This window comes from Vigna angularis, chromosome 8, assembly GCF_016808095.1.
Source record: "Vigna angularis cultivar LongXiaoDou No.4 chromosome 8, ASM1680809v1, whole genome shotgun sequence".
Classification (NCBI taxonomy): Eukaryota; Viridiplantae; Streptophyta; class Magnoliopsida; order Fabales; family Fabaceae; genus Vigna; species Vigna angularis.
Window position 1 is genome coordinate 23,604,370 of NC_068977.1, and position 17,581 is coordinate 23,621,950.

Below are 17,581 nucleotides of genomic sequence, written 5' to 3' on the forward strand. Positions count from 1 at the left end.
TTGAAAACGAGATATCAAATGATATTGCATAATATATTTGTAGTGTTATACATAAGATACTTGCTGCCACAACACTACAACTTGTAGTGTTTTACATAAGATACTTGTTGCCACAAAATTACAACACTACAACTTCTTACACTTCAGTACATAGGAAAAACATTTAAAATCTACTTCTAAATAAGAAAACAACTGAAGATTCTCTTCAAAAAGACCTAACTGATTCGGGCTCTGAAAAATCTGTGGTATTTTGGAAAGTAGTTGAAGACTTGTTAAATCCTTCCCATCCTTTTACTAAACAAGTGTTTCATCCCTTCCTTGCAGCCAAATTGCAACATCTGCACCAAAAAAATCACTTATATAAAAAGAGAAAGTAAAAGTGTTTCCAAATCCTTCTAACATTTTAATTAATACCAAAATTTATAGCTTCAACTTTTTTTATCGTTTATTATACGTTTATTAATACCAAAATAATTATAAGAACATAATGTAATATATAATACTTTATTAGTAGCAGAACCTGTTAAAGATTATTAAACTTTAAGTTCATCAAATAAAAAGTCAAACAACTTTACTCCAAATGCATGATTTTGGAACAAAAAATTAGTTAATCATTTTCAATAGTTAAAAGAGACTTAATACAGTTTTTAATAAAACCTTAAGACTTAATATATATATATATATATATATATATATATATATATAAATATATATATATATATATATATATAAGAGTTTTGTTTTCCTTATTTATCATAAATTTTTTTTTATTAGTCTAAAACTTTGAACAGAGAGAAGTTAAGCACATTTATACCAAATCATGCCACGTTTTCCTTCTCACTCCATCTAAAATCCCACCTTTCTTTTCAAATTAAACACACCAAGCATAGTCAATTTATTGAACTTTGAGATGTCCATTTTGTTTTCAAGTGAAGAGGATTGGAACCAGGAAGAACGTGGGAAACTTTATTTCAGATAAATACTGAGGGCGCAAGTGTAATTTACTTCATATAAAAGAGACTACATAAACTCAAATATCCTAACAAGTAGCACTTTAGTAACTGATAGTAGTGAGACATAAAATGCAAATGCAAAATAGATGTGCCTATGCACACAAGTTATTGTAAATTTCTCAACTAATTAAACATTAAAAAACAAGGAACAATAGTTACCTTGAACAATTTGACAAAGCAATTGCAACAACACTGCCTCTGGTGCATCAAGAACAACATTGCTTACACTTTTAGGAGAAATCACCTAGTGTTGTGCAAGCCAATGAGTGTTTTCTTAGTGAAAGCATTAAATTTTCAACGACAGGCTAACATTAAGGGTGTAATGTTCATGGTACCTCTAGATTGTAGAGTGTCGGTCCCTTCCTAATTCTGCCAGAAATATTGTAATGGGAACCATGGCATGGACAAAACCATCCGCCAAAGTAACCAACATTTGGCAAGGGAATGCAACCCAGATGTGTGCATACCCCAACAGAGAATCGATAGCATAACCTGGAAAAGATAAACTTAAACCAATTAACCCATGAAAAAGTAAGCGTTAAAACTAAGAGCATAACCCAAAGAATCAACAAATGCACAAAGCTCAATTAAAACTACAAAACCAAAAACCCTAAATTAACATAACATACAACAGCATATTAGGCCCACCGTAACACACAAATCTTCTTAAGGAATAACAAATTCAAGAATACTTTGCAAGAAAGTATTCATCCAGTGACACAAGAGTGGTAATGTCACCAGAAAGGAACTAAACTTCCATCATAGAAGCAGAATAAGTTACCTTTAATCAGAATGGGTTAAAATTGTATAGACAGGGAACATATGACCTTGAAACATTTAGCTACAACGAGGTTGTATAAATTTCCTCAAAGCAGTGGAATACAGAAAACTCCAACCAAATGTCATCCAAGAATTAAAAAGAGAAGAAAAAAAAAATACCAAACAAAATCAAGATATCAAATAACAGAGGAAAACACGAGAACGAATCCCACATAATCTTCTAAGAAATAAACATCCATGAAAAATCCAAAAACTATCATCCAAAGGGAACAAAGAACGTCGCAATCCACAAAGGCGAACTGCCTCCGAATGCTGTAACCTACTTATGTAAACCAGCCACAAGTACATCAATTATATAAAAATTTGAGCTTTAAATGAGAAATAAGCATAAAAAAGCATCCAAACAAAAAAAAAATACGAGCGAAACAAATCATTCAAAGCTTCGAATGAATCCATAAAGGGAGACAAATGAGAAGGGAACCCAAAAGACAGAATGGTGGGCCTCTTCCTCCCTTCCCTCAACCTCTGTGGTCCAATTGATTATCTCTCCCCACTAGTGTACCTCCGCTTCCTTGACCTCCACGAAAATCGCTCGAACTCCTCTATCTTTCCCACAATAACTTCTTTAGCGAGATTTCGTAGCAGATATCCTCCCTCTGCCTCCTTCTCCGCCTTGACATCTCCGACAACAACATCCACGACCCAATCCCAAACCAAGTCGCCAAACCAACACCACTTCACTGCAAAGCCCTCAACACGCCAACCCTCAACAACCCCCACCACTATCGCAACACTCACAAGGACCAAAACACAAACCCTAGCCGCAAACCAGCCACCAACGAATCGCCGTTAGCGTCCACAACAGCAACCGCTTCAAACTGCCTTAGGGCGACAACCTCAAGCTTCAAACCAACGAACCGCTTCAAACAGAGAGTAGGGAATGGAAGAGCGCCACCCAGCAACAAACCTCCGTCAGCGTCCACACCACCAAACTCGTGCCGTCAAACCACAGCGTCGAACCAGATGACTGCCACCAAAGATGCAACCCTAAGTCAAGAGTGAGTTCGACGAATAAGGGATAGAGTTCTGCTTTTGGGAAATTTGGGGAATTTGAGCAACATGTACTCAAATTTTGAACTTAAAACATCGGAGGCATTACCGTAGGGCAAAAGCCCCTCGCTATTCAATTTTACTAATACATTACCGAAGGCATGAAGGCCGTCGGTAATAAGCCTTCGCTAATACGTACTTTTATTGTAGTGTGCAGTTTGGTAAGACTGGGATGACCTAATTGAGCATGAAGAAGGGATGGTGACTCCATGATTACGCCAACATGTGGAGAAGGGCTGAGATGATATAGGCCATGAGACTCACATCCTGTGCCAATCATGTGTTTCGAACTCCGGTCCTGCAACCAAACAGAATCTTTGGTAAAAGAAATAACACAATTAAGGGAACGAGTTAGATAAGGGTTAAACCCTAAATACAGAATGGGCTAAGCCCAATTAACAGAAACACACACTACAAAAAATATTAATATTACCGACGGATCAATATCCGTCAATATATCTTAATTTCCGACGGAATTACCGACGGTATTTTTATGTGCATTACCGACGGATTTACCGAAGGCTTTTGGCCGTCGGTAAAAAGAGCGGGATTTTTCCCGCCCATTATTTCGTGGATGACATTACCGAAGGCTTTTGGCCGTCGGTAAAAAATCAGAATTTTTCGAAACCAGTTCGCATCCAGTGCCAATATATGTGGGTAAACGAAGTATTTCTCCTCTCATTTCAATCAGTAAAGAAATCTCCACCTGCTCTCCACCGTCACTGCCCTCCACTGCCGCTGTCCTCCACCACCGTTGCCCTCCACCACCGCTGCTCTCCACCACCGCTGCTTTCCACCGCTACTCTCCATCATCGTTGCTCTCCACCGTCACTACCCTCCCGCCGCTGCCCTCCCGCCGCTGCCCTCCACCACCGCTTCCCTCCACCACCGCTGTCCTCTACCATCGTTCTCTCCACCACCGCTGCCCTCTACCACCGTTCTTTCCACCACATTGAAACGATTAGAAACATTTATCTTACAAATCTGAGAATTGCAGAAAAACTCTCCATGATTCACTATAATTTTAACTATTGAAAATAAATTGGTTGTTTGATACTTTGGAAACTAGTTTGTTACTCGCGTGATGCCGTTTTGGTGGTGGAGTTCGTGGAAATGGAAAACAAAATTTACACAGCGACGAAGGAAGAGGTAAAAGATGAACCAGGTCGCGACATTTACCAACGGATTTACCGACGGCCAAAAGCCTTCGGTAATTACCGACGGCCAAAAATCCGTCGGTAAAGTTTACCAACAACGTTTTTACCAACGGTATTTTGGCCGTCGGTAAGCCATCGGTAAATGTTAATTACCGACGGATTTTATACATTACCGAGGAATTATGACCGTCGGTAATTTCAATCATTCTTGTAGTGACTCAACTTAACATCTAACAAAAGTCATACTAAATGAAGTCCTAAAAATCAAATTGACCAGAAATAAACGTTAAGTTAAGAAAAAAGGATTGGAAAAAGAACCAAAATACCGAATGCATGTCAGTCACAAACAACAACTTTTTGTTATTTAACAAAACAAATATTAATTTGCAATGACACTCATTCTCTTACTCAATAGGTGACTTCCTATATATAAATGAACCAACTGATGCGCATGTGACCATGAATCATGAGATATTGAGGATATAATCATTTGACAATAGACAGAATTTAGAAAAACCAATAGATGATATAGATGAAGATATAAACTTCTCCAAAGCCTTAATGAGTCGATTCAATGGTATAAGTTCTGAAAAGTTCTTTTAATGAGTCTACTCTCAGCGTGTAAATATCACCACCACCAATAGAAGACAACGAAAATGTAGAGGCTGATACATCAAACTGCCAATCTGGAAACAAAATATTATACAAGTAAGTTTTTTTAGTAAAGGTAATAAAGTAAAATTTGAACATTTACTACTTATATATAAGAAAATGATTTGTAATATTATACTATGATAATTATGTAGGTCTACATAGACAACCAACTATACTGACTTTCTTCACCATAATCAAAATCGAAACAACTTTGACTAAGTCCAAAGCTTTTGTCATAACTAAAATATTTTCTAATATTGCATCTTCACATTATTTATATTTTTAGAGCTAACAAATAATGTAATAACATTTTATCTTTAATTAATCAATTATTTAATCACATTAATTTCTAATTTAGTATTCAAACATTAAAATTAATTTCTTTGGCAAATAGTATAATATGTATAACTTACTGGGTTCAAAATCAAACCAGTAACATAAATCAAATTAATAAATTAATTATAATATAAATGTGTAGATAATATTAGTTATAAGAATATATAATTAGAAAAATAACACAACAATTTTCTTTCATTTTTAAAACCTTATGATTTACTCTAGAGTATCATATGAAATATGAAATTAATTAGTCAACTAATCATATAAAACTTAAAATTATATTAATGAGAGTTAATAATTATAATCTCACAAATATTACAAATAATGAGACACATTTGATGAAAGCCATACTCACTATCCATAAACCATTGAACACAACTAGAAGGAACAACCTTTATGAGAATAAAAATATACATTTACTAAGATAACATGATTTTTCTCTTGAAGAATGTAGTTGATAATTTATGTTTGTCTGTTGTTTACTCTTTTACTTTTCTGAAAGCTATATGAGGGTGTGCAGTAATTAATTGCAAAGTTGATATATAAAAAAGTATTAAGTGGAGGGTAAAATATTGGTACATATAAAATGTTGGAATGTAAAATATTACCAAAAAGAAATTTATTTGACTATTTGATGCCTTCAAATTCTCCACCAGCTCTACAATCTCAAACCGCTTCATCACTGTAGCAAGAAGCACCCGCATTAATATACAAATTATAAATACTATATAGTTAGAACAGTTAACAGAAAACTGATAAAGCGTTTTTCATTTTTAATTGATTCTTATTCTTATAGAAATGATTGAACTGAAACACAATAAGTAAATTTCTTTATAAACACACTAAGTAATCTAAATAGGTTAAATGGTTAAATAGTAAAAACCAAACCGCCTCTAAAAACAAATAGAAGAAAGAAATCAAGGATATCTTTATTTATATCATTCTAATCATAAGCTACGCATAGAATAGATATATTATGTTCAACCTGGATACCGACATGACTGTAGAGATAAAAATCAAATCGTGTTGGATGACAGAACAAACTATAATGTTTAAAAAAGTAACCCCTGCATCATAATTAACATACATTAAAAATACATACCTATAAAATATAATCCTTAAAGGCTTTTGTCCTGTTCCTTTTTCTAAAGGAAATCAACAAATATCTGCAAAAAAAAAAGGACACAGAAAATATTTGGATACAAGGGAAATTGAAACTTCATTGTCAAAATTCCATCATTCCAAAAGAAAAAAAAAACATTGAGAATAAGAAATGAAGATGTCAAATCTCTAGTATTACCGCAACAATAATCCTCTTAAAGAAGCAAAAACTGTAGCAATTCGTTTTGCTATCACATTCAAACATGCAACACCGCTATAATTATCCTCTTCATCCACAAATGGCTCCTCTAATGCCCTTTCATTATTTGTGATGAAACCCTGTATTAACATGACAAAAAGAAACCCCAAAATTGAAGGCACCTATTAATGAAATGATGATAAAAAATAATAAAGAATTCCTAACAAGAAGTTGAAAATTGATATTCTAAAAAGAAAGATCTCAACAACCCAGTTCACCAATGCTGAGTTCCTACATAATATAGAAGATAGACATGAATGGTTAAAATTACCCATTTGCAAAGATGGACTTCTTAATCCACATACTGGTTGTTAACAGAGAGGAAATATTTATTCATCACTTGAATCTGATTCACGGCTAAGTGTGGAAGTTGACCAAAAAAAGTAACCCTTCTACATGTCATAAGTTTTAATATTTATTATTGACCTTATATGGAAAATAATTACCATGCTGAGCAAAGACATTGAAGGGAGAAAAATCTTGAACTACAGCAAAGAAAAACGAAAACCTTGAGGTTGTATAGCAATTTCACCCGTGGAAACTTTTAATCTTGAACTTTCAGAAGCCTTAATCTTCTCAAAACGCAGCGCCTTCGCTTCAATCTCAATCTCCTAACAATGCAACGTTCTGTGCTAAGAATCAGGGTGTTCCAATCACAAGAAAGAAGAGAGGGGTTTAGGGTTTTAAGACTTAGGGATTTTGGGGATAAACAAATCAATTGAGCTTTGAACAAATTAATGATTTCGAAACCCTAGCTATCCTCTCTAGGCTCACCATCTTCGTCGTGTTCATCAAAAGTTCCAGCTCTGTCCTCATCTCTACTCTCATGCATGGCAATGTCGTCATTTGCCTCGTCAAGCAGGACACATCTTAGACCATCAAATTCCTCTTCTTCCTTCCCATCACCCGCTACTCTAGCCACTGTCGTTCCAATCGTATCCACACGAGTCTAAGCAAGGAATCTTTGATTTGATGGTCTCTCAATCCAAAGAAGGAGCACGTTCAAATAGAGAAAATAATGTTTAAATAAATTTATTAAATTTATGAATTGACATATTAATATCGAAAATAACTGTATTCATTATTATCGAAAATAACTGTATTCATTATTATCTTTCTCTGCGACACAAGACCCTTAACTAGAAATAAATGGGTATCTTCAATCATACTTTAGAGATGTTAGATGTGAGAAGTAGGAAAAATGATGTTGAAAATAAAATATAAAACGATAAGACTTCGGATCACACGAACTTGAATTAAAAGGAAACATCTTTACAAATATATTATGCAAAACAACTCAGTCAAATCATAGTCTCTAGAAACAAGATTTTGACTTAAATTACTTACATCAAAACATTCAAACGATAACAATAAATACATATCTTGCACTTGTATATGAATACAGTTATTTTCGACAACCATTAATGTACAACCATTAATGTCGTTTATTACAACATAAATAAAGACGGAATTGTATCTGTGTTTGTCAAATTGTAAATGAATGTAATTCAGTATCTGAATTCTACATATAATTAAACAGTAACTGTTTCAATAAATTATATAAATAATATCTCTATTTCCCATAAATATAACTTTTTTTATATCACAAGAGTATCAATAACGTAATTTTCTCGTTAAAAAAAAGAAAACGAGCAATTTTTTATAATGTTCCTCGTCATCTTTTATAATAATAATAATGATAATAGTCACACTATAAAAAATACGTATAAATTATTGAAAATAAGATAAATATGTTATATCGTGACCATTGTGTTTTCCTAATGTCTGCTCAAAATTATGTTTGTACTAAGCGCACAACATATAAATGCAAAAAGAAAAAAATATTGAGAGTGAAGAAGCAAATATATTCATATAGTTATATAAATGTTCACAACTTTTGTTCAATTTCATTTTTCATTATCTGTTTTATTAAATTGAAATGGTTATCTTATTATATTTGCTCTTTAAATTACTATTAATTTAAATTTAATCATTTTAAAATTTAAATAATTATTTTGTAACTTTATCTTTTAAAATGACTCTTTATTTAAATTTAATTATTTTTTAAAATTAAATTAATTATTCATAATAAAAAAAACACACATATATAACACATGTATTTTTATTAATATAATATATATATATATATATATATATATATATATATATATATATATATATATATATATATTATAGAAGATTAAAAAAGCTTAATATATTCTTCACACTATATGTTGTAAAATTAGAATAAATATGTTAAAAAAAACTATCAATATATGATATTCATTCTACAATATAAAATATGCTCATCAAAATATGAGAATTTAATTTTTATGAATTAAAATGAAACATTTTTTCCAAAAAATTTTATATTATTTTTATTAAATAATTTAAATTGATAATAAATTAATATTATAATAATGCTTTCTAGCAACCAAATAAAATTTAGTCATTTTAAAAAATCTTAGTTAAAAAACTGGTTATTCTTCTTTTAACGTAAAAAAGTTATCTAATAAAATATGTTACGTGATGTGATGTAAGACCTGTCTAAAATAAAAATATACTTTTATTTTCCTATATTTTGTGTTACTAAATAATTAATTATGATATGTTTGTGTAATGAAAATATTAAGAAAGTAAATAAAATAAATTAATTAGATCTAATGTTATCTTAATTTTAGAAAATTGTTTGAAAGAATGGTTGAGTAATGTTTCCTAGTTGTTTTATTTTCATTGGTGGGGAGGTATGGGTCTTATAGTGATAAAAATAAAATAAAGGTGAGAAGGCTTTGTTGGGTAGAGCACGTGAAAGTGTAAGAAGCTTGAAGGGAATTTTCTAAAGTTTTTTTTTATGCTTTTGGCTTTTCATATTTTTGATAGGAGAGAGAGAGCATAGATTTGTACTTGTGCTTCCTCTTTTTGCATGATTGGAATTTCTAAAGGTGACATTGTCGGCAGTAGGTGTTGAAATATTTTTCCATAGCTTGGCTTCTTTTGTTTTGTAGGGTTTTGGATAGATTATAGAGTTAAGTAAAAGAAACATATAGTTAAGTTGCATGGTGCGTACAAAACATGAGCAGGACTTATTGAGAACCCTACCATCTTATATAAACCATATTATGTGTGAGAGAGTGGAGGAATATACATATACTATACTAAATCATAGGTTGGGAGTGTAGTTTTGAATTGTGGGAAGCACTGCTACGCAAGGAAAGAAAGTCATCTTTGGTCTTTGCTTGAACCTCAAAGGGATGTGGAAACTCACTAGAACTAGGGGTCCGGCAATACTTTAGGTGTCCGGCAAAGCGACCTAGGGGTTCGACAAGAACCAAAACGTTCGTCCTAATGGTGTCCGGATTAATAGTGTTTGATTTTGAGTGTTCGGTATTGAGATATTAGTGAGTATAAGCGTTCGTTCTTAACTTAGAATTCTTGGGTAGCAATCTTGAGCGTTCGGCTTTAAGTTGGTATTCTTAGGTTTGGATTGTGAAGGTTCGGTCTTGGTTTAATTGTGATTGTGAGCGTTCGTTCTCGATGATGTTAATCCTCAGGAGGTGCTCGTCAAAGGTAGTGTTTGAACTAGGTTTAATCTTTGAACGTTCGTTCGAATAGTGCTCGGTTTTAACGTTCGGTCTGATAGTGTTAAATCCAGTAAGATGTTCGGTTAAGCGTTCGTCCGAATAGTATATAATCTGTGGTGCTCGTTTTTAGCGTTCGACCAAATAATGCTCAATCTATTATGGTGCTCGATTTGTAGCGTTCGACCTGATTACGCTTGACCTTGAGCGTTCGTCCTTTGGGGCTCTGTTTTATAACGTTTGGTGTCCATAGGCAGCGTTCGGCCTTTGATGATGATTGACCCAGAACGTTCGTCCAGGCAGCATCAGAGTTGAAAATAACGTTCGGCGATAATGTATGAATCCGTGGAGTATTTTGAAACAATTATTGAGAATTGTTGGTTATTTCCTTGATCCAATATTGGTTTGTTTATACATGTTATTGAGAATATGTATGAATTCGTGATTGAGCACGTTTATTCTGTTGGAAGTGGTATATACACTATGTTATTTACTAGTAACTTCGTCTGTCTTTTGAGCATTTATACTAGTCTCGCGTGGGACTGAGATTCGAGTGTCACCTTCTTCTGCGCGAGAAGGTGAATGTCTCGCCCAATGACTTCGACTCGTGTTGAGTATAGTGCATCGTTACGCGTAGTATTGATGTTTTTACTCGTTAGTCCTTGAGGAGTCGGGGAAATAGGTCTGAAGTCGCGATGGAAGACGGCTCGGGTCGCCTGTTATTGAGAGCAGGTTATGACGACGAATTACAAGTAAACGACATTGTTTATGAAAGACTAGTCTACAATGTTATGTGTGTCGATTTATATTAAATCATGGGATTATTATAGTTTATATGTAATGGGTTTATGATGTGATATTTCTGGTTACTCACCCTGAAATGTTGTGGTTGTGGTTTCCACCTACGATGATCGTACTTGTACGGGAGTAGATGGTATTGCAGATAAAGCTGGATTGGAATAGCTCTTCGAGAGAGAGACGGGAATAAAACTTGTTGGGATTTTCATAATGTTTTCTTATTTATGTTTGTTTGATTTTGTTATTTTAAGAAACAATTAAGATTTGGTTTGTTGTAATGTATGAACTTATGATGGGTGTATGGTTTGTTTATGTGTGGTATATTAAAAAAATAAAAAATAAACACTTTCATAAGGTTTATGCTTCAAGATTATTATTATTATTATTATTATTAATATATCCTTTAAGGGGTGTTACATGTGATACAAATAACTATTTTATCATTGGATTATTGAACAAAATTAAACACAGTTCAATCATGAAAACTATTTTTTTCTTTTTTTCGTCTCTCTAAGTTACACACTAGTTAAAGCCTTAAGTGTTATTGTAAATAGTGATTACTGAATTTGTAAGTTAAATATGTATTCCATTTTTGATATAAATAACTAACATACCTTTTTCTTGTAATCAGAGCACCAACAACACTTGGCATGCATATTATTGACATATACCATCTGTCAATCTGTTTAGGAACCTCAGATAAGTATTTCTCCAAGAATGCCAAAGTAGCATTGGCCCTAATAAGCCCCAAAATCCAGTGAAATATCCAATCCCCATGCTCATATACAGTGCTTCATAGAAAGCATTATCTTCATCATCATTGACTGTTCCATGTTCTTGAGGCTTTATTGTTGTCTGATTTCCATCTTCAGGACAAGTTCTGTTAAGTTGTTCACCACAAAGACCAACATTCCCTTCAAAACTAGAGACATCAAAAGTTCCAAAGTGTCTTCCTGATGGTATTCTTCCAGAGAGAGAGTTGTGTGACAAATCTAACTTGCCAAGAAAATCAATTTGAGAAAGTGAGAAAGGAATTCCCCCACTGATATGATTTCTTGATAAGTCAAGCGACTCTAGTGAACTTAAATTTCCTATCTCTGAAGGAATTTCTCCACTCAGATTATTTCTTGATAAATTCAAAGAAACTAACCCAAGTAAATATCCAACCTCTTTTGGTATATCACCTGTCAACTTATTACTTGAAAGATCAATGCTCATAAGCTTTAACTTTGGATTCTTGAACCCCTGTTCCACACCTTTCCAAATTAGGCTTATGTTAAGGGTATAGTCGCCGGAAGGAAAACTTGCATAAGTTATACCATTCATATCAACCAAATTTATAAAACTTTCACCCCAGACGTCTATGTTTGCAATCATTGCAGTCAAATTGTTTAAGCATGATGGAATTCCTTTTGATAACATATTCCTCGAAAGATCCAAGTATCGAATATCCTCCAAATAACAGAGTTGACTAGGAAGATTTCCAGAAAAGTGATTCTTTCGCATGCTCAAAATTTGTAATTGCTGCATACTTTCTCCGATCCATGATGGTATTGGACCAAGCAACATATTTTCACCCACATCCAATGTAATTAAATTGTTGCAGTTCTTCAAATTTGAAGGTAATTCACCCGTTAGGTTATTGTTCCGTAAGACCAAGACTTCCAATATAACGAGGTTGCCCATGGACACAGGAATCTTCCCTGACAATTTATTGTTGCTTAAATCAAGCCACACCAATCGATCTATAGATTTCCAACCGTCTGAGAGTTGTCCCTTTAATTGATTATTTGATAAATCTAAAAAAGTCAATTCAGAGCTGCTTTGGTCACATCTGAATGAAAATAGATCTGAAAATTTATTGTCAGAAAGCTTCAACTCTGAAGCTTGTAGTAAAAACGATGGAATTTCGCCTTCAAAGTGATTCGAATTCAGAATTATAAATGGTGTACTGGAAAGCTTCATTGACATATTAGGAATTGCACCAGTGAAATTATTCTGAGACATATTCAAATATCCCACATCTTGAAGGTTGTTCCAAAACAATTTTGGTACTGAACAATTAAGCCTATTATTAGAAATATCCAGAAAATCTAAGAAGCGTTGAGTATGGAGCCAACTAGGAAATCTAGGACCCAACTTGCAAGATCTTAGTCCCAAGCTTATTATTTGAAAAGGAGGAACCCAGTTAGGGACTATTTTTAGAGATAGGGAGTTTTCTGACAAATGTAAGTACCTTAATTTGGAAAAGTTTGAAAGATGGGATTCAGTGACATCACCCTCCAAGCAATTTCCATCCAAAAGCAAGCCCTCCAACTCAGATAGCAATGCAATGTTCATAGGTAACGTGCCTGTAATGTTGTTATAAGATAAATACAAATTCTGAAACACGTGTCTGTTGCACCATGATGAATTCCGAAAGAAATGGGAAATTTCCCCACTCAACTTGTTGTTTGAGAGGTATAAACTCTGCAATGTGCACATGTTCCCAAAGAAAGATGGAATCTCGCCTCGCAGTTTGTTACCAGAGAGGTCAAGAACTTCAATAGAGTTCATTACTTTCCCAAATCCATCTGGAATGGGACCTTCCAACATGTTATGATCAAGTTTAAGTGTACGAAGATTGGTGGTGGAGTTGAAGAGCCAGTAAAATATGGATGATGATTTCAATAGATTAAAGGAGAGATCAAGCGAGACAAGAGAAGACGAATAATTCGTAATTGAAATAGCTGACATGAGAAAACTATCATCCCCAAGACTACATCTTTGCAAATAAAGATTTTGAAGTTTTGAACTGAAGTTGAAAATACCTTGAAAGACCGATGATGTCATGTTATTATTGGAAAGATCAAGGATCACAAGAGAAGGAAAGGTTGAGTGGACTGGAGATGAGAAAACAATGTTATTATGAGAAAGATAAAGCTGTTGAAGATTAAGGCTAAAGTTAGATAATAACTGAAATGTTGAGGATGTGAGCATATTAGAAGAAAGGTCAAGGATGGTAAGAGAATTGGAAAAGTTGGAACGTGAATAAAACAGAGATTGAATATGGGTATCTGAAAGAGAACAATCAACTAGTCTCAACTCTCTTAGCTTTGGATAATGAATCATATGCAACCAGTCAGGGTTATGTAAACCATCGATGGCAAGATGTGTTAGGGAAGAGAGATTAGACAGCCAGTCTGCATCCTTAGGTTTGACATCAAAATCACCACCAAGTCTAAGAGTTTGCAAGTAAGGAAGATTCCCAACCTGAAAAGGGAGTGCTCCTGAAAATGAATTACCACTCAAATCAAGGTATCTCAACTGTGACATATTTCCAAGTTGACGAGGGAGTTTCCCATCAAGAGTATTATAATTGAGGTCGAGATACCTTAAATGTGTAAGGCTTCTAAGTTGGGTAGGAATGCTGCCACTAAAATGAGAATTAGAGAGATTGAGATATCTTAAGTTAGTAAGTGAGCCGATGAGTTGGGGGATGTGACTCTCTATAAAAAAATTGTTGCTGAGATCCAAATGTTGAATAGTTTGCAAGGCAAACAGTGAAGTCATATTGACTGCATCTGTCAAATATTGTGGAAAGGAACCACGGAGACGAAGGATGGTTACATGACCTGTTTGATGGTCACATTGAATGCCTTTCCATTTGCAACAATCTCGACTCTTCTCATCATCCCTCCATGTAGACAGCATGCCACGGACATCTACGAGGCCATGTTTGAAGCTGAGGAGTGCTTGTCTCTCCCTCTCAATGCACTTTATTTCAGAGCTATTGTTGAATCCGAGGACGGGTCCTGCAGCATGCATGAAAAGCAGGAAAAGTGCATAAAATCGTTCAAGAAAACGAGTCATCATATATTTGTTGTGGTATGAAATAAGAGTAAAACAGAGATCCTCTAAGCTAATTCTTAGTTGTGTGTAGTTTGAAAGGCAGAAGCACGAAGGATTGGTTATATAAGGAATTTGGGAGAGTAAAGTGGTGGTGGTTGGCATATCTATTCATTCCCACCGTTCACATACTCAATAATTCATATTTTCTCATCCCTTTATTAAACATGTTTTATTGAAGGTACCCACTAGCAATGAAAAAGACCATCATGCAGTGTGTGAGGAGTTTATTGGACAGCCTCCGAAACACCGTCTCTAAAAAAAGAAACGGTAGTAGATGGCCATGTGGAAAATAATTAACACACTGTTTTATATTATAAATGTCTAAGTGGAATTAAACCTACAATAATTAGCAGACGGTATTAGAAATGTCTAAGTAGAATTAAACTTACAATACAACATCTTGTGTCATCGGTGTTAAAGACTATAAATGCAACTTTAATATCTTTACTCGTAGACTAGAGTTTGAAGTGTTTCTACTTGTTTTATTTTCAAATTTTATGTGATTGCTTAAATTTCGTTCTACGTTAATATAGGTTTAAAAAAAATATATTATATTTATAAAGGTTAAAATTATAGATTTTAGAAGTTAAAAATCATTATGAAAATAAGACTTATTTTATTATAATCATGAAAAATACATTCTCATACCCTCTATTTGTAATAATCTAATTATCCTAAAAAGAGAAATAGGGAAACTAGAAAAATAAAATAAAATAAAAGATTATGTATCTATTTCCTTTAATTAGGAATATTCTACCTAGAGGAAGCCCTTTTGTAAATGAATATCAATTATTCCCAACTTGCCTACAAAATCTTGAAATCTATCTAGAGGAAGAAGCCCTTTTGTAAAAATATCTGCTATTTGAAGTTCTGTAGGAACATGAATTGTAATCACAAAGCCCCTATCAAGATTATCTTTGATGAAAAGTCTGTCAATTTCAATGTGTTTGGTTCTGTCTTGCTGTCCTGGATTATGGGCTACACTCATAACAGACTTATTGTCACAATGTAGTTGCACCGGGTTCTCCACTTTGACTTTAAGATCCTCCAAAATTATTTTTATCTAGAGTCCTTCATACATTCCTTGAGCAAGGGCTCGGAATTTAGCTTCTGCACTAGAACGGGGTACTCTATCTGACTTTTTGCTTCTCCATGTTACCAGACTGTCTCCAAGAAATACACAATACCCAGAAGTAGATTTTTTGTCAGTAATAGAACCTGCATAGTCAGCATCAGTATATATCTTCATAGTCAATGTGTCTTCCCTTTTGAATAATAACCCCTTTCCTGGACTTGACTTTAGGTATTGGAGAATTTTGTCAACTGCTTACATGTGTCTATCTCTTGGATCATGCATAAATTGGCTCACTACACTCACAACATAAGCAATGTCTGGTCTTGTGTGTGATAGATAAATCAATTTTCCACTAATCTCAGATATTGGGGCTTTTCTACAGGAACACTTTCTTCACTTCCAATTCTGTGATTTTGTTCTATAGGAACTGTTGAAGTTCTACATCCCAACTTTCCTGTTTCTTTAAGGAGATCAAGTACATATTTCCTTTGGGAGATGAAAATTCCGTTCTTGGAGTAGGCAACCTCTATTCCAAGAAAATATTTGAGTTTTCCTAGGTCTTTCATTTCAAATTGAGCTGCCAATTTATCTTTTAATGCTAATTTTTCTGTTTCATCATCTCCTGCAATAATCATATCATCCACATATACAAGAAATAGACTGAGTTTACCTGTAGAAGAATGCTTTATGAATAGAGTATGATCTCCTTGGATTTGTCTGTATCCCATTGCTTTTGTAAATCTTCCAAACCATGCTCTAGGGGATTGCTTAAGACCATACAATGCTTTCTTCAGGAGGCCTACCTTGTTCTTTCATTTTTCACTTCAAAACTTAGGGGAATCTCCATGTACACTTCCTTATCTAGATTTCCATGAAGAAAGGCATTCTTCACATCCAGCTAGTGTAAGTCCCATCCAAAATGGGCAACCAAAGTGAGAATAACTGGAACTGTATTCATCTTTGCCACTGGGGCAAATGTGTCCTCATACACAATCCCATATGTTTGGGTATATTCTTTTGCCACCAATCTAGCTTTATATCTTTCTATTGTCCCATCTGCCTTATGTTTCACTGTGAATATCCATCTACACCCTACTACCCTCTTGTCTCTTGGCTTATCAACAATCTCCTAAGTTGAATTTCTTTCTAATGCATTCGTCTCTTCTTTCATGGCTCGATTCCAATGTTCAAGTTTCGTGGCCTCTTGGATTGAGGTAGGAATTTCTGTGGCATCAATGGCAGCAATAAAACTTCTGTGCTTATCAGAGAGATTGTTAGTGCAAACATACTGAGAAATAGGATATTTAGCACATGATCTTCTTTGCTTTCTTAATGCAATGGCTAAATCCTCAATAATACTTACCTCCTCCTCATTGATATCTTCAGGGATCCTCACCTCTGAATTAGACAATTTTTCTTGCTCGAGAGTCGAAGTGGGTTGTTTTCCTCTTTCATACTTTTTGCCAAAAAATATGTCTTCTTCGTCTTCTTCCTCATTGTGGACAATGGTAGCTTCATTGCTCAGGTCTTGGACATCCTGAAAAGACAGACATGGTAATGACAATAAGGAGAGTTCATCCACTTCAAGTGCTTTCTCCCCCTGAAGTGGTGGACTGACATAATAGGATTGTGTTTCATGAAAGGTGACATCCATGGTGATAAAAATGTGACGACTCTGAGGATGATAACATTTGTATCTTTTTTATTAGAAGGATACCCAATAAAGACACATTTAACTCTGGGATCTAATTTACCACGGTGAGGATGATGAGAGTGAACAAAAACAACACATCCAAAGACTCGATTAGGTAGCCTCGTTGTCAGGG

General features: G+C 34.2%; 1 protein-coding gene and 1 long non-coding RNA gene across 17 annotated transcripts; both read right to left on the bottom strand.

The window, feature by feature from the left end:
- On the bottom strand, window positions 1-7,708 carry LOC108345547 (uncharacterized). 16 transcript variants are annotated; one of them, XR_008244943.1, is made up of 9 exons: window positions 7,188-7,708; window positions 6,922-7,040; window positions 6,354-6,493; window positions 6,156-6,219; window positions 5,662-5,735; window positions 3,081-4,746; window positions 1,349-1,505; window positions 1,173-1,257; window positions 1-338 (listed from the first exon to the last, which is right to left on the bottom strand). It is a non-coding gene; the product is annotated as an uncharacterized LOC108345547 (long non-coding RNA). The 16 variants fall into 16 exon arrangements; XR_008244934.1 differs by having other exon boundaries at window positions 3,043-4,746; window positions 7,188-7,706; XR_008244936.1 differs by having other exon boundaries at window positions 2,275-4,746; window positions 7,188-7,697.
- Window positions 7,709-11,446: 3,738 nt separating this feature from the next.
- On the bottom strand, window positions 11,447-14,641 carry LOC108344222 (receptor-like protein EIX2). The gene has a single exon (XM_017582688.2). It carries the CDS (start codon window positions 14,639-14,641, stop codon window positions 11,447-11,449), a length of 3,195 nt encoding a protein of 1,064 aa, XP_017438177.1.
- Window positions 14,642-17,581: the final 2,940 nt, after the last annotated feature.

Excerpts from the sequence above, each read along its gene's own strand:
- LOC108344222 (XM_017582688.2), bottom strand. The coding sequence starts at position 14,641 with ATGACTCGTTTTCTTGAACGATTTTATGCACTTTTCCTGCTTTTCATG.